The 21,825-nt window shown below is 40.2% G+C and overlaps 1 protein-coding gene across 2 annotated transcripts in view; it reads left to right on the forward strand.

The window, feature by feature from the left end:
* Positions 1-21,825, forward strand: part of cntnap2a (contactin associated protein 2a) — a 379,160-nt gene that overhangs the window by 346,764 nt on the left and 10,571 nt on the right. For both annotated transcript variants that reach the window (XM_006794675.3, XM_087846090.1), the window contains exons 21-23: positions 1,950-2,183; positions 2,426-2,559; positions 10,215-10,308. In XM_006794675.3, coding sequence (XP_006794738.3) covers positions 1,950-2,183; positions 2,426-2,559; positions 10,215-10,308 — 462 coding nt within the window. The remainder of the gene's footprint in view (positions 1-1,949; positions 2,184-2,425; positions 2,560-10,214; positions 10,309-21,825) is intronic.

A 21,825-nucleotide genomic window follows, 5' to 3' on the forward strand; every position in this document is an offset into this window, starting at 1 on the left:
CTGGGTAACAAGTTGGGGTACTTTCTTTCCTTCTTTCCCCAGTAGGAAAGAGAAAAAACTTTCTGTGAGAGTATTTTAAAAGTGAGAATGCTCTTCATGACTTACATGAGTTTGTTTCTAGTGTATATTATATACTACATGAACACATCGCTAAATAGAGCTAACAGGTGTCATCACACACACAGTTCATTATACTTAATAGACTACAATGATTGTTAGTACTTGTTACTGACAGTAGAAGAAAAACTCACCTTGTCATCATAGACAGTATAAAAGATGTAAGTAAATACTTTGAAACGAGTAAATGAGCATTTCTGCCAATGTGGTTGCATAAACTGCCAACTATAAAATACTCTATGTCGGTGATTCCCAAAGGGTTGGCTAGGGCCCCCTGGAGGGCTGCAAAGGTATTGCATGTGAGCTTGAGTAATAACAGAAATTTGGTTTGAAGTTTATTTAAAAGCATTTACATTTAATTCATTCATTTATATAAAATGTTGATCAAAATAGGTAATAATCTGCTCTTACATTGAAGTTTGTGCCCGAGTCACAGGTGGTCACACATTGGCCAACATTGCCAGTGCAACATATTCATATGGCTGGGTAGCATTGGCAATTTATAGCAAACAACCTGTGCTGTTTACGTTTTTCAAATAAAGATTTTCAAGGAAATGTTTTGGGGTTTTTTTTATTAAAGTGAAAATAGGAATGGATAGGATATGTCTTCTTGACTTTGGGAATGGCTGCTCTATGAATATTTAAATGAAATAAATAAATTATTCTTATTTACTATGGTAATTCTTCCAAACCAACCATGTTTAAGCTAGGTTTACATTTGCCTAAACACATCGTTTTTTTAAGTTAATTTTGTCAAATTTAAAAGTAGTTTGACACATTTAGGGAGGATAGCACTTTCTAATATGGAATATCTGAGCTTACCCATAACAATAAAGTTCAGTTAATACAAAAAGATTGCTAAATTGGGTGTTTCCAGACTTCTGAGGCTTGAAACTATATGATTGCAAAGCTAAATAAAGGATAAAATTGGTAGGTAACCTGAATAGAGCTGAGATTTTGCTTCTGTGGCAATACTATTCAGAGAACTTACCCATTTTCGAGTAATAAGTGTTCTATTAAATTAAAGTAATGTAGCTTGAAGTATTTATTGTACTGTGTCTGGTGGGAGCTGATGGGTGAAGTGAAGCTTTAAAAAAGATGCATAAATGTGTTCGCTTGGAATTCTGGACCCGTAAGGGCTGTAATTTTACATTTCACCGTGGCTGCAGAGGGAAGGAGAACATGTTGAGGCATATTGCGTGGCATTTGCACACATACACACAGACACACACATACGCACTCAACCATATTCTCTCTGCTTTCCCTGCAACCATTCTCTTTAATTTCACACGTATTACGCCTTTATCTCCTTTTTAACTGACTCGCAGACATGGCGAATGAGTACACGTACACACGAACACAAACAAGGAGTGTAACAGAAATAGGCTATAGAAAAATAAGGTCTCGTCTTCTCGATATTTGATTATGAGAATCAATAAGCCTCCTGGTATGGTTGAAATATGCCATTAGGTTTGTTAATGTACTGGTAAGCAGTGCATTGTTTGGTTTCAGATGCTGGACTACAGCAATTTAACACTCGCTTTACTACATCATGTGAACACAGCCTTATTTATGTGTGTGTTTATTCCCCTCTGGCTATATAATATGTCTACCCTGTTGTGTCTTTGCATCTATGAGCTTGTGAGTGGCTCCCTGTGGCTTGTTTTTGATGGAAAATTCTCTTTCTTTCTTTCTTTCTTTCTTGGTTTCTTGCTTGCTTGTGTTATAAGCGCACATTAAAACACAATACAGTTGAAGCAACATTTATTGCATTTGCATGAGAGCTTAATTTTGGTCCTACATTTTGTTCCTTCTTCCATCATCTCACCCAGATGTTGGAGGTTTCTTTGAGGCAGGGACGCTGGTAAAGTACAACTTCCTGCCTGAAGCCGTTGCGGGAGCCAGTAAGGACGCCAAGGTGTTGACGCACCAGCTCACGCCACATGAGGTGAATCTAACAAAGGAGGAGGTGGCCTTTAGTTTCAGCACATCCAGTGCTCCAGCTGTTCTGATGTATGTGAGCTCCAAGACGCAGGACTATCTTGCCGTGGTGTTAAGACAGAATGGTAAGGCTGACACGCAGCACACACACACACGCACGTTAAATTGTTGTTCACCATTGCAGACAACATTTAGACGTCTTCCTTGCAGCACACATTGGTATAATCTCCAAAAATCTTCCTTAGTCAACGACCGATCACGGAGCAGCAGCTGACAGAAAACTGCTTTGATGATATATAAGGCCTAAAAAACTGACTGCGCCACCTAGTGTCTGAGATTTTAAACTGCTGTATCTGTACGTCTCCAGGTTCGCTGCAGGTGCGATATAACCTGGGTGGTCTGAGGGAGCCGTTCACCATAGATGTGGACCAGCGTAACTTGGCCAATGGACAGCCACATAGTATTAACATGTCCCGTCACGACAGGAGAATCACCATCCAGGTACAGAACCAACACGCGTGCTCATCTGAGCTCTTATTTTAGTCTTTTACTCAGAGTAAGGATTTCATTTCAACTTACTGTGCAGCGCAGGGACTTTTGGGTCCCATACAAATTAAGAACACTCACATATTCTCAGTTACGGGTACAGAACTACACGAGCGCAGGAAGAGTTTGCTCAATGGTTTGCAGTCAGAGAGGAGTGCAGTGTCCTGTGCTGTTTTCAGCTGTGATGAAACTGCTTGTCCTTTGCCACTGTTAATCTACTTCCAGTAGACAGCCTAAGTATAGCAACAGAGAACGCATCGATCTGTGTGTGCGTGTGTGTTCGCGTAAGCGCATATTGTTGTGTGTTTGCAACTCCACAAATTCTTTCCTGTATGCTGATAATTAAATGCATGTGCTTGTGTGGGATATTTTGTGCGTGTGCATGTGTTTGTGCATATCAATTACTTCTATCCATGTTGCCGTTGTGTGCGTTTTTGTGCTCGTGTGTTTTGTGCGACTGAACAGCTTAGCTCTGATCGATGCAGCCAAGCCTTAGTCAGTAGCTGTCAAGGATGGAGTGAGAATTCAGCTAAACTATTACTGGCTTTATTCTGGGCTAAGATGCACACATTTGGCTGCAGGCTGGAGTTTAAGGAGGGCTCTAAATGGATAGAAGCCACTTGTAAAAGCCAGAGATTGATTGCATCCAGATCAGAATAAATTCATATTTGCACTGACAGGTCGGGGTTTGCCAAGAAATGGATTGTCACAAGAAATGAGAAATAAAAAGAAACAAATGGTCTTGGATTCTAAAATTAAACAACAGTTTCCGCATGGCTTCCTATAGAATGTGTAATTTGAATACTGTATCTGCACATTAATGTAATATACTGATAATATCAGACACTTGAATGGCTTAACCATTTCATACTGTGGGCATATTTATATTCCTTATACGCACAGGAAACCCCGTGAATCGAGATCATGGATGTCAAATTCATTTTCCGTCAAGGATCAGATACAGCTCACGTTGATCTGAAGTGAAACTTCCCTTTCTGTCAGTGTAAAGATGTTGAACTACATGTGTATTTTTAGGAAGAAGAAGTGCAATTTTAACAGAACTTACAGTTTTTTGCTGTATAGAAATTGAAAGAAGTCCATCAGCATGACTTGAAGTGTAAGGAATAAATGTGCAAGATTATGGAAAACGTTCTGCTGCCCATTGCCCAGACTGTCCTGTAATTATAAGTAGAAGGTTTTGTTAAGTCACTAAAAATGTGCTTTTTCTTAAACTTTTGAGCCTAAACAAAAACAATAAAAAAAAACATTTCTATAGTCAATAATGAAAAAACAGGCACTCTTCTTCCATTTAAATGCTTATCTATTACTTTACTTTAGTATAAATGGCCACAGGGAAATATTATTAGGAAAAGCTGTAAAACCTATGAAAATACAGGTAAAAGTTCAACATTTAAGCTCTTCTTCAGGTTTTCCAAAACTGTATAATGGGCTGTATTACAGTCTTTGCACGTCCAATTGTGGCCCATTGTCCTTATATTTGACACCCCATATTAAATGGGTAAGCCCTTCACATATCACTCCCCTCTAGTGGCCAGAAGGCACCATGGCATTAAACTTAGCTATAAAATGATTCCCATCCTCTGTGAAAAATTGCTTGGCTCAAAGCTTCAAGCTGCGGTTGTGTAAGAGCATGTGATAATTAATATAGCAGCAGTTTGCTTACAGTTTCTATTGATCATCATATCATTACTAGCATAATTGTTATGAAATAAACACATCAAAAGTTTGCAAAACAATTTAAAAAAGAATATGTATGTTACGTGCAGGGAGACATTGTTGAGATTATCCAGTTCATTTCTGCATTTGAACATATAAATATGAATATGTTCAAATGCAGGATGTTTTTGCAGGATGCTGTCATTGTTATGTTTATAGGATATAAACATAAAGGAAAAGAATGAAACAGTCAAATGTTAATATAAATTTTAAAAGTTTGGTTTCAACACTGTTAAACAGAATATGCATCTAACATGAAGTCTTTTAATTCTTGCTTTCATTAAGTGGAATTAAATGCGAACTACAATGAATCACAGTCCCATACTCCCAAGCCTGTAATCATTCAATCTACACTACTACAGCCTTTAGATCTCTCTGTCTGTCACCTGCATGAAGCAATGACCTCATCCATCCTGGGATCTCATCACCTACTTTCACACACTGCAGCGAAAGATTTCAGACAGCGAGAAAATTAAACTGAAACATCCAATGATAATCGTTTTCTAAGCAAATCGCATTCCTGTAGCTGCTCATCACTCCGCTGGGAGTACTTTAACATAACACATGCTTTCGTGGTGGCATAGAAAGTGATTGGAGCATTGGCTAGACTCCTTGCTCATCACTTACACACACACACGCACATGCATACATGCACACAGTGTGCTCTGCGCTGATTGAAAGCAGCTTAGCTGTGTCTAGATAGACAGTGTCGAGGTTCGGTCTTGACTTGAGTATGTGACTGAACTACTAACTCTATAGTACACAATCCCAGTGTGGTTCTTTCGAGGTGCTGCGGCTGTACTTTAAAAAAGAAAACAGAAAAACAATCCTTTTTTAAAATTTTCTCCCTTAATAACAGGTTAACAGTTAAACATTAAAGTGTGTTAAGAATTCAGACGAACACTGATGGGCACGATGTGGTAATTTGGATTTAAGGGGAAAAAAAGGCATCGATGAGTGATCTGCGGGGTGGGGAGATGAGGAGAGAAAATAGATGAAGTTTACAGATAAGGAATGAGAAGTAGAGCCAGAAGGTACGTTGACAAAGATAACTTTGATGAGTGAAACTTTTTCATGTTGCCTTACCGCCTCAGGGCTCTTTTCAAGGTACATGCACTTGATAGCCGCACGTAAACAGACGCAGACTTGCATACCAACAGACACGCCTGCACCACTGAGATCCTGTCAGATCAGCTAACTACAAAGGCTTCACACTGCACTACAAAAATCAACATTATTCAGTCTAACTCATTTGTTCATTCCAATACTGTATAGCTTTCCTTACTTCCCAAAGGTTCTCTCATAACTCACATACCGCAGAGCAATTTTTTTCTACTTTTCTTTTCAAAATCAACCTTGTCTGCAGGTTGCACTAATGAGTAACAAAGAACAGGACATGTTCTCCTCAGGAGGACTGCAACAACAACAAGGAACCACGCTAAGCACTAGTAGGCAGTTGGCAGTCAGCATCAGTGGGGTTATAACTCTAAGACCTAGATACTTGTGGATGCAAGTATAACAGTATAACTATGTGTATACAAAAATTGTTGTTGGCTGTCCATCTGCTGGCACACTTTGCTCACTGCACTGAGAGTGTGTGATTATTCTGTTTATTCCATGGGTGGCAGTATTTTAATTCCAAAGGCTGGGTCCATTTGACAAGAATAGAAGGACATGGAAAGGTGGCAAAAGTCAATCAGTCAGTTTGTTTCTGAGTGACCAGCTTTTATCTTTGGATGAAAAATTCTGAACCTGGGAGTAGTTTCGTCCAAAATGACAGCACCAGCACCAGGGGTCAGTGATTTGTATGAGTATTTAAATGATGTGAATCATATCTTATGGCCGTAGTCTCCATGTCTCAACCCACTTCAACACCTGTGGGATTATTTAGACCGATGTGTTCAGTAACGCTCTCCATGCCCATCATCAGAGGACCGAAGCACTGTTTATATTTAGGCAGCATGGTGTATCATCCATCCAGTAAAAAAAATGGACTTGCAATGTGCCAAATCACAACAACGGTCGCCTTTATATTTTAAGGTAAATACCATAACCCAACAATTAGAGAACCCGTGTGAGCAAGCACATGGCAATAGTAGAAAGGAAAAACTCCCTTTTAACAGGAAGAACTCTCAGATACATCGTGGACACATTGTAGAAGATTGCAAGAGATTAATAATAACTAATGATTAAAATAATAACTAATGGCTGAAATATCAACTGAAAGGTGCACTGAAGCATTAGTCCTTCACCTTATTATAGACTATATGATGATTTTTTTTGTAATCATAACTATAACATCCATTTATAAAGCATTTTTCAGACCTGCCAAATGGCCCTGCGTCTTTTACATTTCAGTTGTGCTCCATGAGGGGCCTCCAAGAATGACTCAGGACCAAAGTCAGGATAGTAAAGCATGAAGAAGTCAGCAAAATATTTAGAAACCCTAAAACCCTTAAAGGTGATCATCAAATATTTGGATCTTCTTTATCATTTAAAAGAAATGGGGCAACTGTGAGTGATATATAAAGTGTGATACTATGTCAGTGTTGTTTTATCAGTTTGTTCCACCTGCCTCTGTATAAATATTCATCTTAGAACACATGCGTGGTGCAAACGTGACCTTTTTCTATGAGACGATCGCACAGCTTCGGTCACTCTTTGACGGCGAGTCGTTTGACGCACCATCCATCATATGAAGTGTACAGAACTGCATGCAAATGCTGAGATGCTTAATAACTGCTTTTGAATGCTGGAAACTCTACTGGCTAATTCATAGGCTTGAATTTTTGTTTTTGTTTTTTAATTTATTGAATAATGCATTAAAGCCTAAAAGGCCAGTTTTGTCAGTAGCTGCCATCAGCACTGAAAATGGAACTAGCCTGTTATTATTTTTGTGCACACGCTCATCAAAGGCCTAGTTGCTAGCATCTGAGATAACAAAATGAGTGAGAGGCAGAGATATGAGTCAGATGCAATAAAAGTCAGTTGTGCTGGTGGGGCTGGCAGTGGATCAAATTCAATTTCCCCAAGTTTAAAAAAAAGGGATAAGAAGCAGTGGACTGTTTACCTCAGGGTGCAGAGGCCTCACTTCTCTGCTATCAGGGCTGCAAATCTTAAAGCCATTTAGACAAGCGACTGTTTAGTTTAAAGACAAAGCAGAGAAAATGTGGCAAGACAAGTCAGCGTGTGGTAATTTGAATCAGAAAGAGAAACGAGAGTCAGAGAGAAATGTAGGACAAAAGAAAAAGGCAAAACAGAGCCAGAGAGAGGGGAGAGGGGGTTTGAAAGAAACAGATACTGTTGTTAGATAAAGAAAGTAGACCCACAAAATATAATGACAAAGATCACTTTGATACATTGAGATTATCTGAGGATTACTTTAAGGTGAGGCGTTCGCTTGCGAACATAAAATACCTGCTGACATGTACACCCAGGCATACAGAGTGCAGCAAACAGAGCAGAGTGTTTGGTTTTCGAGCAGCCTGTGAGGTCTCGTTAGGTTAGCTCGCTATCAAAGGAGCGCCAAGGCGAGATTAAAATAAGTTCCCCATCTCGTCATCTCTCACTTTGCCTTTCTCTCACACTGTGAGGGTTTAGAGATGAAAGTCGGGAGTCCCTTCAGGCAGCAGACGGCTCATCTCCGTTTCCTCTTCTCCTCTCCTCCAGTTGCTTCTCTGGTTGACTCAGCGGTGTAAATGGCTTGCTGCACCTGAGACCCGGACCAGACAAAAATTCAGCAGTTCACTTAATAATGATGTTAAACAATTTATTCAAGAGGAAAATTAGCATTTCTTTTTGTTCAGTGTTAAATCTGTGATGGGAGTATTTTTATCCCTTAGACATCATTAAGGAAACAGAGGTGCCACGAAGGTAAAAAGGCTCTCAGTGCACTGTAAATGAGTTTGCATATAAACAGCACATTGGCTAAATTAGATTCTTTTTGAGCACGTAGTCAGGGAAATAGATTTCACCCTTTGTTAATTTTCTCTTTGCCTAACCCCTGGTTACTTTGCTTATGTAAGCTTTGTGTGACTTTAGAGGCAGCAACTGCGTTTTCTAAATGGCACTGTGTTAAAAAGAAAGAAAGAAAAAAGGAAAGAGATCCCAATGACTGCGGTTGTAATTGACAAAGTTTGGTAAAATGAGGTTTCTTCCCAGGCCGTCTTCCTCAGTGGATCGTTTTGTGGGGGTTTCAAGACTCAAGCTTCCCTCCGTGGTTGTGCAGTCAATTTGTTTTCTCAGATAAAAGTAAATAAGCTGAGCACAATTTAATTGTGCCCCATTATCCCACCCTCCAGTCACAGAGGAAAACAAAACCCACACAATGCTCCACTGAGACCAGGCTTTTGGAAGGAATCAAATTAGGATATGTTGTGTGTCTGCATGTGTGTGTGTGAGGAGAAAGAGGGAGAAAATAGTCTTGCGCAGCAGTGGGTAGAAAGAAATTTCTGTATGGCAGGACTCTGGTGATTTAAACCTGTAAACAAGCACTACCACACACATACACACATAAATCTCAGGCCTTTAGTGACAGTCCAGCTCAGCTCCCAGCTAACAGGTCGTGACAGCTATTCAGCACATCAACAGAACAAATTTCCAGGAACAAAAGTCATTGTTTCCAACCAAACTCCTCTACTCCAGTCTGCTTTCTGCAGACTGGTTTATGCTTAGATACAGTCCTCCTGTGGGCATGGAGAAGGAAAGAAGGAAGATCTTGTTTTTTGGGGGTTTTTTTATTCTAGAACACACCGAAAACCAATTTGTTGGTTTCAAATTATTCTCATCAATAGCATCGGCTGCAGCTTTCAAGCTAATTAGAAACTTCATTGAAACAGCAATAACAAGTTAATTATGTTGCAGGGATATTAAAGTCGTGCATTCCCTCCTTCTATCACCCTCTCTGCTCTCACATCTCCACTGATGCTCCTCTTTGTAAACACGCTGCTCGTCTTCCACCCGCCCTTTTCGAGTTCTCAGGAATGCCTTTGAACCCCCCACAGACTTTTGAAATTGCATATTATTATTAGGCATCATTTGTATCCTCATTTATTTCTAAGGAAGAGCTGTTTGTTTGCTGGATAATTGTAGAAGATGACTTTTCAGACGTGACTAAAACGAAAATATCACAGCTTCCCAGAAAAGATGTTTGAGGTAGTCTGACATCTTTAAAACCATGATGGATTTTAATGTTGGAGTGTTTATATAATATATATACATCTAAGGTGATATTTTAAACAGGGTTATAGTTTATAGCAAATGGTAAGAAGAAGCGATAGATGTAGGTAATGGCATGTTTTGTTTGGGGGTTTTTTTGGCCCAGAGACATTTCTAACACTCAGATTTTATGGTCGTTGTTTGAAGAGTGTGGTTATATATGATGTGTGTAGAAACGCCAGAAGAAAAAAGAAATCAGGAACAGCCTCTGGTTAGTATTTGACGCAATATGTGTTCATCCTATTTACCTGATTTTTGCAAAGTGTTTTTAATTAATTTTCACTGACCTGATCAGGATTCATGGGAATTTTAAATGAAGGATAAACAATTTATGACTATGTGAGTGGTTTCCTTGTTACTAAACTACCATATTTAAAGCTTTCCTTGCGTTTGGAAACCACGAGGGGGGGCCATTGAGCTTCTGATTGTGCTGTGTTGCTTTGCATTGCCTGACAGCATTGAATTACCATCTTTTGTTCATCATCTTGTGTACTCTGCTTAATGTGCTGATGCAGATCTTAGCCTGGGTCTTTTCAAAATGCTTTGGTCAGTAGTTTTAGTCTAGATTCGACTCCCTATGAAACAAGGATGCTAATGTGTTTCTCTCCCTCTCTCTTTCCTTCTCACTATCTCTTTGTATCTCTGTCATGTCTCAGCTGGATCATTATCCTGCAGTCAGCTACAACCTCCCTGAAGCCTCAGATACACAGTTTAACCTGGTCAAGACGCTGTTCTTGGGAAAGGTTTATGGTGAGTGTGTCACTTTGGCTAAACCTTTTCTGCTCACAATTGTGCATTCGGGTCATTATTATATGTATATATGTCTCCCATATATAAGTATAACACTCTGAAATCACACTAATGTGTAAATCAAAGTATCTTTTCATATACATTTAGAGTCCTTTGTCATGCTGAGCATATATGGAACTAACAGGCTCCTCTGGCCTATGTTTTACTTTATACAGTCTGAGAATAACAGACAAAAAATTCAAAACCAAACATTTCTGCACTTTCCCATGGATATTATGATAGGCTGATATTCTTTATTTTTTTTTTTACAAATCAAGGTTATGATTAATTTATAAAGCTTTCTTCCTAGGGTAGCTTTTCTGTTGTTTAACTACTTACAGTACAAAGTAAGTGTTTTGTAAGACCAGTACAGAGAAGTTTCCCCAACACTCTCCAATGTGATGGATTAGTGATTAGTTACTCGGGCAAATATATACCACTTTTCTAAACTGAGTTATTTATATATGTATGAATACATATCTATCTATCTATCTATCTATCTATCTATCTATCTATCTATCTATCTATCTATCTATCTATCTATCTATCTATCTATCTATCTATCTATCTATCTATCTATCTATCTATCTATCTATCTGTCTGTGTGAAGTAAATGTACTTTTATATTTTGTCCACTAGAGAACGCCAAACACCTGTATAGTGACTTGGCTTTGCCTGATTCATCTTCTTCTGTTTGGTTGTACATGTACATGTGGCAGATCCAGGGCTGTGAGAAATAAGATTTTCACAGGACTCTGTTCAGTCCTGGGTACTTCCTGTGATTTATTAGCTAGTGGAACCATATTTCACAGCAATATTTTTTAAATAATCAGCCTCCGACATTGTTGTGGGGAAATTTGACCCTTTCATCTTGTTTAAGTTCATTGAGCTTCGGCGATCCATTTATGCAAAGCTTTCTTAAGGTCCACAGTGCCGCAGTGTTTCAGTCAGATCAGTCATGTTGACAGGGCTTTGGGTCACTGCAGCACCTTAGTTTATTTCTTTTTCAGCTATTCTGTTGTCGTTTTGCAGCTGAGCTTGGGGTCATTGTCCTGTTACATGACCAGGTTTTAGCTGTCGAACAGATGGCCCCACATCTGACTCTAGAATACTTGGTATACAGAGAAGTTCATGATGGACTGCAAGGTGGCCATGTGCTGTGGCTGCGAAACAAGCCCTAATAATCACCCCTCCACCACCGTACTCGACAGTTTGAGGTGTTCTTCCTGATATATTACGTTAAGTTTTGGCCACCCACATCTCCACTTTGGTCTTATCTGTCCTAAAGACACAGTTCCAAAGTCTTGTTATTTGTTCAGGTGCAAATTTGCACATCTGAGTGCTGCTGCCATGTTCTTTTTACACATGAGTGGCTATCTTGTGGCAATCCTTTAATCATAACTGTTTGGTATTTTTGTAATTGTATTGCCATGAACTTTAACATTTAACATGCTTACAGAGGCCTGTACAGTCTGAGATGTAGCACCTGAGCTTTCTGTATATTCACAGTCTGACCTTGTACTGAATTTGCCTGAAAGGTTGTGATATTAGTTTAACACATGACTGAATGCTTCAAACAAGCAAACTGCCCTTTACAGAGGTGCTCGCATTTGCTTATTATCAATTAGCCAAGTGCATTTGATTAGCAGCACGTGGCTGCTACTTACTATTCTTTTTCACATGACTGTATTTTTAAATATGCAAACCCTACTGGATGGTTTTTGGATCTGCATGTTTCTGCAGTATAGATTTGACATACATTTCAGTTTGCTTTTTTTTTAAATGGCTTAATCTTTTTTAGATTTTCAAAGTGGCATCCTTTGCTACATGAGATAGCCTTCATTAATCCCACAATTGAGATTTTCACAATATTAGTTGGTTTTATTAGATTTTACAGTGACTCGTGATACACTTTAATGTCGCCACCCCCTCCCCCCTTTGTCCTCTACTGCAAGTGCAGAGAAGGTCACTGAGGTTGAAGTAACATGTGACTTCTCTCGCCAGCCAGAACTACTGATGCCGCTGCACGCACCACAAGAACCGAGAGGAATAAAACACCATCATCAATCTTCAGCCAACTAAACCAGCACATATGCTTTAAGGACAAACAAGTCCTGAGACGCTTGTTTATAACCAGGCTGACACATCAGTAAACCGAAATGTTAATTTTCTACATTGTAGCAAACATCATAACACTAAACCACACAGAGAGAGAAAATAGAAGAACAGGGAACAAATGCGGGTGTTTCCACATCTCATCGGATCTGCTCCACTTCTGTGTTTGGACCGCAGAGACAAGAGAGGCTGTCAGACAGCTGAGCTATCAGATTCTCTGTTTGTGGGAGAAAGCCGCCCTGTGTTTGGTGCAGTGCTCAAACGCACACTCACACACTGATCACAGAGACATCTCCAGTGTCACCTCGCAATCTGTTGATTGTGAGATGTGATTAGTTAACTTGGATAATGAAGGAAGAAATACAATAAATAGACATTAGAGAAGCATAAAAGAGAAGACATGATCACACGGAGCCGAACACCTTCATAATCGTCAGTGTACAGTGAAGATAGGCTTTTTTCTCAGGTAATTAACAGCACCAGAGTCGTGCTTCAAATTCACAAACACTATCAGATAAACACTATTAACTGAGCCTTAAATCTATGACGCATTTACCTATTCACTGCTCAAAAAAAATGAAGGAACACTTTGAAAACACATCTGATCTCAATGGCAAGCGAAAACCTGCTGGATGTCTACACTGATATGAACTGCGTAATGTGTTAGGAATGAAAGGATGCCACATCATTTGATGCAAATGAAAAGTATCAACCTACAGAGGGCTGAATTCATAAACACCTCAAAAGGAGGAAAAGTAGAAAGATGATGCAGCAGACGTAGTTACCGAAATTACATTGCAGCAAATCATAACAGTACTCAGAAGATGCACGCATGTATGCATGCCTAACAACCTCAGGACATGCACCTAATGAAATGACGGATGGTGTCCTGGGAGACAGTCTGAGGTGTAACGTGGTGGCGTCAGATGGACAAAAACATAAAGTCCCAGAGGTTGTCTATTGGATTTAGGTCAGGGAAGTATCAATTCCTTCATCCTCCAAGAAACTGCCTGCATACTCTCCCCACATGAAACCATGTATTGTCTTGCACCAGGAGGAACCCAGGAGCCACTGCACCGGTGCCTGTAGTCTGTAAACGTCTGTGCAGTCCTCCATACATATGCCTCCCCAGGCTATCACTGACACACCACCAAACTGGTCACACTGAACAATATTACAGGACACACAGTTTTATCTGAGTCTGCTTCTTAACTCAGATAAAACTGAGGTCATTGTAATCGGCGCTGAAAAGCTTAGAAATATGGTATCTAAGCAGATTCTTACTCTGGATGGCATTACCTTGGCCTCCAGTAACACTGTGAGGAACCTTGGAGTCATTTTTGACCAGGATATGTCCTTCAACGCACATATTAAACAAATATGTAAGACTGCGTTCTTCCATTTGCGCAACATCTCTAAAATTAGAAATATCCTGTCTCAGAGTGATGCTGAAAAACTAGTTCATGCATTTATTACTTCCAGGCTGGACTACTGCAATTCATTATTATCAGGATGTCCAAAAAACTCACTGAAAAGCCTTCAGTTAATCCAAAATGCTGCAGCAAGAGTACTGACAGGGACTAGAAAGAGAGAGCAGATTTCTCCTGTTTTGGCTTCCCTTCATTGGCTTCCTGTTAAATCCAGAATTGAATTCAAAATCCTGCTCCTCACATACAAGGTCTTAAATAATCAGGCCCCATCTTATCTTAATGACCTTGTAGTACCATATCACCCTATTAGAGCACTTCGCTCCCGCTCTGCAGGCCTACTTGTTGTTCCTAGAGTATTTAAAAGTAGAATGGGAGGGAGAGCCTTCAGTTTTCAGGCCCCTCTTCTGTGGAACCAGCTTCCAGTTTGGATTTGGGAGACAGACACTATCTCTACTTTTAAGATTAGGCTTAAAACTTTCCTTTTTGCTAAAGCATATAGTTAGGGCTGGACCAGGTGACCCTGAATCCTCCCTTAGTTATGCTGCAATAGATGTAGGCTGCCGGGGGATTCCCATGATGCATTGAGTTTTTCCTTTCCAGTCACCTTTCTCACTCACTATGTGTTAACAGACCTCTCTGTATTGAATCATATCTGTTATTAATCTCTGTCTCTCTTCCACAGCATGTCTTTTATCCTGTCTTCCTTCTCTCACCCCAACCGGTCGCAGCAGATGGCCCCGCCCCTCCCTGAGCCTGGTTCTGCCGGAGGTTTCTTCCTGTTAAAAGGGAGTTTTTCCTTCCCACTGTCGCCAAAGTGCTTGCTCATAGGGGGTCATATGATTGTTGGGCTTTTCTCTGTATCTATGAAGCGCCTTGAGGCGACATTTGTTGTGATTTGGCGCTATATAAATAAAATTGAATTGAATTGAATTGAACACAGCTTCTCCAGACACTGTCATGTCCATCTCATGTGCTCAGGGTGAACCCATTCTCATCTGTGAAAAGTGCAGGCAACCAGAGTTGGACCTGTCAATTATAGTATTCTGTGGCAAATGCTAATAAGGCTCAACGGTCCACAAGGCTGTTTGTAATAGCTCTTGCCTAATCTTAATTTGTTCACATTATCGTAACGTAAGCTTTTAGATAGTATTTCACATTGACTATATGATCCCAGACAACTGTTGATAGAAACGTTTATCCTGAAAACCATAAAAGCACTTACTATTACTATTAGAGCTACAATAATTGGTCAGTTCTTCAGTGAATCCACTGACAGAAAAACAACTATAGCTTTGATAACAGAAAAATCTAATTATTCTCAGGTTTATATTACCAAAGAAAAGGCTCTATAAAAGCATTTAGCATGTTTGCTGCTCCTGCTGAAATCTCAGTTTCGTGTCCTGAGGTTTGCAGTGTTTGCTGCCCAGTGAGGATGTGCTAAAGTAGTATTGATCATGTAGTGCAGGGATGATTCAACACATGCTTCTGTAAATGATGAAACCTAATGCTTAACGTTACCGTATCCTGTGTATTTATGTGTGTGCGAGTAAAAAAGTGTCCTTACATCAGCGTCTAAGCGGAGGATATTTATGGTTAGAGCAGGATGGAGAGTGCATGTATTTTGTTGCACATATCTGGGGTAATGGAGGGGGGAAGTAAAAGAAAAAACTAGATTTTAGTATCAAGACTTGGTTGAAGGTTAGGTTAAGTTAAGGGTTAGGTAACCGGTGGTTATAGTGAGGCGAAATCTGTAAGAAATTACTGCAATGTCCTTTAAAGTGACACGACTGTGTGTGTGTGTATGAATGTGGTAGGTGGGTGGTTGATGTACGGCGTATGGGCGAGATCTATGCGTCCCGGTGGAATAGATGGGAGAGATGAGTCATACATCAGCCAGAGCAGCGGGCACGCTCCAGACTCTGTCCTCTGTGCTGCAAATCTGTCAAGTGTCTGTGTGTGTGTTTGAGTGTGTGCATGGACCGTGTGTGAGTCTTTCTAAGGGAATAGATTCAGAGGCAAAGTCAGAGAGAGAAAGAGAGAGCACTAGAAATTGTGACAGTGTGAAAGTACTATCATAGAGAGATGATTGTAACCCTGAGGGTTAGTTGTAAAGGACATGTGCATCAGTACCAGTCTGAACTTCTGATTTCTCTCTTCTATTCTTTATCCCCCTGGCCTCTATTTTTCTGTTCACTGTCCGCACTGAATGAATGTGTCCCTCCCTTAAGGTGATACCAATTATTTTACACTGGATTTAAGAAAGATTGCCATTTCTTTATGTGACGGCTTTATTCTGAAGAAGCCTCTATTTGAAGTGACTCCATGGGTGTAGTTGTTAACCCATTAGCCTTACATGTGAAAGATGGGAGGCAGAACCAGCCTACATGCTATTGTACTTGTAGTCCAAAGCCCAAATAAATGGGAGGGTAGCATCAGGAAGGACATCTGGCATAAAATCTGTGCCAAATCAAACATGCAGATCCAGCCACTGTGGCGGCCCTTTGGGAAATAAGAGAGCAGCTGAAAATACCTTCTATTAGCTGTTATTTGCAGACACTGGTCTACTTTTTCACATAGTTTTATTTCAAAATGGACCTGTTCTTTCCCTATAAATCTCCTTGGACTCTCCTATTAGCTGTTTTCAGCAAGATGTGATGTGAGACAGTTGCTGTGTCTGTAAGTCTGTTGTATGGAGTTTAAGGAAATGTTTATATAAATAAAGTTTATTAGTCATGTTACTATGTAAGCACCATTGCATAAAAACAGGTTTATCTGTGCTCCAAGTTTATCAGTATACAGATAAAGTTGATGTTCACTTTGTTTAACTTCCTTTACATTTAATGATTTACAAGAAAATAATATGGTGCAATGCAGAACTCTTGAGCCAGCGCCATGTCCTGACATTTTTCTTCCAACTAAAGACTTTCTTTTAAGTTTTTAAAGTGGTCTTGTTCAATAGCTCTTGTGGCTGACTCAAGGAATCAATTTAAAATTTTAATTTTAGTCACTTTTTTACTATCAGCCTGTTGCAAAAACACATCATTTGTTCGCATATTGTTAGCTGAATCTATGAAAATTGACAAATGTAGAACAGTTTGATGGGTATAAAACAGTATTTTTGCACCAGCAAGGTGATTCCCAAATAACTGTCAGCCCAAAACTTGGCATAATTTGGCAGGGTGTGCAGTGTGTCCTTAAACGATTTGAGGATACTGGACAAATGGCGTACAAAAGACAAGGGGCATGAGAGATATATTAAGACCTTTTGTTGATCTATCACTGAAGACTCGTGAGAAATAAATAGACACTTTATTCATCCCACAAGAAAATGGTTTCAATGGGAGGTTGGTTGTCAAGAAGCCATTCTCGAGGAACAGAAACATGGAGAGGTGTGAAAATTACACAAGAACTGGAATGAAGATCAGTGGCAACGGGGCTTATGGAGTGGAATGTTTCTTTTCCATCTAGTAGTGTTGTATATTGTTGATTATACTGATTTGTTGTTTTGTTTTGCATTGTTACATATTGATAAATGTTAGAGTGCTTTTTGGGTTGTTGGTGCCCACTTGTAAGAGAAATTAGAATTCAAATAGGGGGCAGGTGCTAATAAGAATTTATTCTTCTTCCTGCTCCTTTTCACCCATGGCTGCAGTGCTATATTAATGGGAAGGAGGATTTGTATGTCGGAAATGAAATAGTGTTGAACCATGTGTGAAACAAATAAATAAATGAAATGAAATGAATGCAAATGTGAAAGATTTGGCTCAAATCGGCATGAGTATGGAGAGAAAATGTCAGGAGAGAGGTACAAACAATGTTTAAAAAATGCTGTCATGATTTGGTGCTTCAGTGGTGTCGGTGGGATCTTGTCAGCATTGATGGAATTATTAATACCATCGGATCCACCGTGCAATACCATCTTTAAGTCTTAAGTCTACTTAAAGAAATGACAAGAAGTCTGCCTCACACAGTTCAAGCTGTGTGGAAGAAGTGGTCATAACATTGCAGCATACTGAAACACCAGTGCACTAGTAAATCATTTGAACTACTGTCCTGCTGATGACAGTTTTGTGGAAAGGTTGATGGCTCAGCACCCAGTTCTACATAAGACTGCTGATTATGCATGCTGTTGGCCAATTTCTAAAGCATGTCGGGATGAAGTGCAATCAATTTCCTCTCTTCTAAGCATCTCAGAAATTGCCTTTTGGGTTTTGCTCTTTACATTTGGATGCACAAGACACCCTGACGCTGGGGAAACTTAGTGTTAGATGAGGCTGCTGTCTGTCTCCATTTCTATAATCTGAGTGTGCCTTTTTTGGTGCCTGCAGTTTGTGTGTGATAGGATGACATCATACTGTCCTCTGGCTATTACCCTTAGTTGTACTTGTACCGGGGAGTCCTAATCCAGGCCAGTATAAGTCCAGATCCAGGTTTTCTCCAGCTGCTGTCTCAGAGTGGGGGTGGGACTGCAGTGCAGAGAGAGAGAGCGGGCAAAAGAGAGAGAAGTGCTTGCCAGTGTGGTACTGTGCTATGAAAATCCACATAACAGGCAGAAAGAACATATAAAGGAAGAGGAGAAGAAGAAGGCTTGCTGAGCAGACTGCCTGTAGACGCAAACTCCACATAGGTAACTACACTCTGATGCATGCATTTGTTTGTGTTAGTCCCTGTGCTTGAGTGTGCCAAGGCTTCTACAGTTCAGAGTGAGTCATTTGAATATGAACCGCAAATTGAATTTGCAGCAGAGGTAGCGAGGTAGATTCTTTCTTTTTCATGCTTTGAGCAATTTTTGATGCTTTCGAATTTACAAGGAAATCCACCCGCTGGATTAATTGGATTGCGGGAAAATACACAGGAGGAGAAATGAGCTGTCACAGAGAGCCTGGTATTAATTTTTTTTTTCCCTGCTCTGTTTGCTAACGCGTGTTTTCTGTTATGGCTGTGTTTTTTGGCTCATTGTCTGTACACCTCAAACATCCTAATGAAGCAAAAAGCTAGATTTGGAACAGATGAATATGACTGTGTGTGTGTATGTGTGCGTGTCTGCGTGTGTGTAGTCAGTATGGGCAGATGTTGCCATCACAGGTGCGTTTGCCATGTCAAAAACACAGATGGTCTTCACCTGTTTCTCTCTACAACCCCTCTGATCATCCTCTACATCACAAATGCCCTTTTTACACGTGTCCATTTACTGCAGCTCATTTTGTTTATTTATTTATTTTAATGCTCCTATGAACGGGAGACTATCGCATTTGCAAAAGTACTACAGTTCCCAAGTACTGCAGAGCACAAGGACCAAAAACTCAAAAAGCAGCTGTGCTCAAGGTTACATGTTTTTTTCTCCTTAAATTTAAGATGATTTAATTTTCACTTCTCTCTCTCTCTCTCTCTCTCTCTCTCTCTGACCCTCCCTGCATCAGCCATGACCAACAACCAGACAGCATGTGTGTGTTTGTGTGGTTCAAAGGGTGTGGTTTGTGGATTCACATCAGTGTTATTTTTGATGCGTCTCAAATGCTCCATACTTTCATTACCCACCTCCCCTATTTTCTCCTTCTGTCACCCTTATATCAGCTTCCATTTGTTTCCATGGCAACTGTGTTTGATCTCCTCCACCCCTTCATTTGAGCACCCTTCTTGTCACCCCATTTCTTTCCTACTCACCCCCCCCCCCCCCCCACACACACACACACACACACACACACGCTCAGATCAGAGACTTTTCTCCCACACCCTATTTTCCCCTCGTGTCTCTCACCTTTCCACTTACCACCACTTCTTCTTGGAGAGGCAGCCACACCCTCCCTCACTACTAGTTCTGCAGTCGTCTCCATCCTGCCTTCTGTTTTTTCATCCAACTTCTCCTATTTTTTCTCCTCTTGAGGCAATTCTTCCACCTCAAAACACATCCCCTACCTACCCATTATCGTCACAGCAGGCCTCTCCTCGCAGCTTTATGTGCTCCCTCACCTTTTGAATTATGCATACGATATCACCAGTCGCATCTGATCAACATGCTGACCTTGTTACAGTCGTGTATGCGTGTGCACTAGCGAGCATGTCTTTAGGTATATTTATAAGGGTGGCTTATATGATACATGAGACAATACAACACACGCTCTGTGTATCGTATGATGCTACATTAAATCATTTCAGTCTAAAGCATAATGGATTATGCTCCTCTGTTTTCTAATTATGTTAAGTGTGTGGAAAGCTGTTTGTTTGTGCCCATGTTTTATTGATTAGTCTGGGAAGCTCCATAAGACGCCATCAGGGCAAGCTAAAGAAGCGATTACAAGCCGCGATGTTGTGGTGACTGGCTCTGACAAGGTGATATTACTTGTTAATGATCACGTATTAATGTGTTGTTAAGCACTGGAGCCGAGCAAACCACCCATTAGAAATCTCTGGTTACCTAATGTTCAGTTTTCCCTGACCTGAGATACTGCATGATTTTATTTGATAGAATAATGATATAGTTGAGTCTAAGGTTTACCCAAATACAGGAAGCTGACTGATGCACAAATGTTGTTTTCTTCCAAGGTAAAAATCACTGGAGTGTTTTCTGTACTAGTATCACTTATATAATGGTGTCGCCGCGTTAACATTAAATAGAAAGCATGGTGTATCATTTGTGATGTTTAAGAATAATGTTCATATCGTTTAAACTACAAGCATGCGGATTTGTAAGGGAAGCTTGTCAGCTATACTCTCAGTGCATTGCATATGGCATTATGTGGAGAGGAGCCTCCCAATGGAGAGCCTATTAGTATTCACGCACAGACCTCTGCAGTGATCAACACATGTTCAGGCACACAGGAGAGAAAGAGCTTCATTCATATTCATTTTACGTGTTATCAGTAATCTGCTGGCTGTGTTTACTTTAATACTGCAAGGCCCTTGTTTCCATCCTGTGCCTGTCTCTCCACCTATTTTGCACACCCCCACGCATATGCAAATCCCTACAGTTTCACCATCCGAGGCATTTTCAAGGTGTGAAGAGAGACTCTGATCTGAGAATTGACCGAAGGATGCAGAGCTGCAGTTCAGTTTGAGTGCGTCTGTACACGTATAAAATTGAATACCTTCAACACAAAACTGTCTAGCCCATCCAGTGTCTGCATAATTATTGTTTTCCACCTACAAAGACAAACTGCACAGAATACAAACAGTGCAAGTGTCTGTAGGAGGTCTGCTCAGCTGAATACTAAGAAAACTCACGTAGTGCTTGGCTCTGTTCCTGGTAGCACAATCAATAGTGCACAAGCACACACATGTACAGTACATACTTGTATTGGACCCATGAAAATGGAATAAAGAGAGAGAATTGCATTATAAGCCATGTCCAGATACTCAGAACCCCATCTAACATAACAGGATTCATTAAATAAACCAGTGCATACACACACACATACACAGAGCACTGTAGTTGGCCATCCCTTGTTCATCTGTGGGATTGTCCTGCGCTTTCCTCTGGGTGTGGCATGGTTGTGCAGAAGCATTGCAGCCATGCATGTTAAAATTTAAACCTGGCTTTGTCTACACACACAAGTAGAGGTAGTACATGTTTCCTCTTCACAAAAGTGTCAATGGCAGCTTTTTTGTGTGTTTTTGTTGTTGTTGTTTTACCTTTCCAGGTTTGTGCCAGCATGGAGGCTGTCTGAGAAAGTTTATTTCATGTCTACACAGAACTGTAGGTGTTAGAGGGATTTTTTGTTTTTTTGTCTGCAGCCTGCAGACAAAAAAAAAAAAAAGCATCTCTTCCATTTTCTCTGAGGATATGTGTGTGAGTGTGCGTCTGCACCTATAATTTGTTTCTTATATTATGGGGGCATTAATGTGTACTGTCATGCCGAAGGGATTTAGCTTCTGCATTAGACTGGCCTTTCAGTTTTAGTGTGCAGATTTGATATAAGGTTTAACGTAAGAACTG

This window comes from Neolamprologus brichardi, chromosome 9 (genome assembly GCF_056152115.1).
Source record: "Neolamprologus brichardi isolate AB-2024 chromosome 9, ASM5615211v1, whole genome shotgun sequence".
Taxonomy (NCBI): Eukaryota; Metazoa; Chordata; class Actinopteri; order Cichliformes; family Cichlidae; genus Neolamprologus; species Neolamprologus brichardi.